The sequence below is a fragment of the Fulmarus glacialis genome, unplaced genomic scaffold, assembly GCF_000690835.1.
Source record: "Fulmarus glacialis isolate BGI_N327 unplaced genomic scaffold, ASM69083v1 scaffold37246, whole genome shotgun sequence".
Classification (NCBI taxonomy): Eukaryota; Metazoa; Chordata; class Aves; order Procellariiformes; family Procellariidae; genus Fulmarus; species Fulmarus glacialis.
Window position 1 is genome coordinate 3,302 of NW_009219388.1, and position 593 is coordinate 3,894.

General features: G+C 64.4%; 1 protein-coding gene across 1 annotated transcript in view; it reads right to left on the reverse strand.

Annotated features, from left to right (window-relative positions):
- Window positions 1-590, reverse strand: part of LOC104078643 (leupaxin-like) — a gene marked incomplete at its 5' end in the record, with an annotated part of 791 nt that extends 201 nt beyond the window's left edge. Inside the window, 3 exons of the mRNA XM_009580354.1 lie at window positions 4-54; window positions 139-287; window positions 512-590. Of these exons, the coding sequence (XP_009578649.1) occupies window positions 4-54; window positions 139-287; window positions 512-590 (279 nt within the window). The remainder of the gene's footprint in view (window positions 1-3; window positions 55-138; window positions 288-511) is intronic.
- Window positions 591-593: the final 3 nt, after the last annotated feature.

Here is a 593-nt window from a genome sequence, read left to right on the forward strand (position 1 = left end):
GGCCCCTCCCTCCGGCTCGAAGAAGGAGCCGCTGGGAAAGCCGCTCAGGCACTCCTGGGGGGAAGGAGACAGAGAAGGCTGGCACAGCCTTGGGGACATGCTCACCCCTGCATCCCTGCCGGCCAACTGCCCACTCACCGCACACACGAAGCACTCGGGGTGCCAGACGCCCTGCAGGGCCGACAGGTAATTTTCCGTCACGGGGCGCTCGCAGCCCTGGCATTTTGGGGCAAACATGGCCAGGAAGTCCTGGCGGCAGTACGGCTTCCCGCTCCACTCATGGAAGCCTGTGGGAAGGGCGTCAGGATGGGCACCCACCCAGTGGGGGGCTCGCAGTGGGGGGCAGTGGGGCATGGTCATAGGGGTGCCCAGGATAGGAGGAAGGCGGGCAAGGGAAAGACCATGGGGGGGTGTTGGATGGGGCAATGGGTGCAAGGGCTGGGCTATGAGAGGAATATCTGGAGTGGGGGCAATAGGGGCAGGACCCCCACACCTGTCCCCTGGGACATACCGTCATCTTCAAACGCCTTCCCGCAATGGGCACAGAAGAAATGCTCGGGGTGCCAGGTCTGGTCCAGGGCCGTGAGGACTTT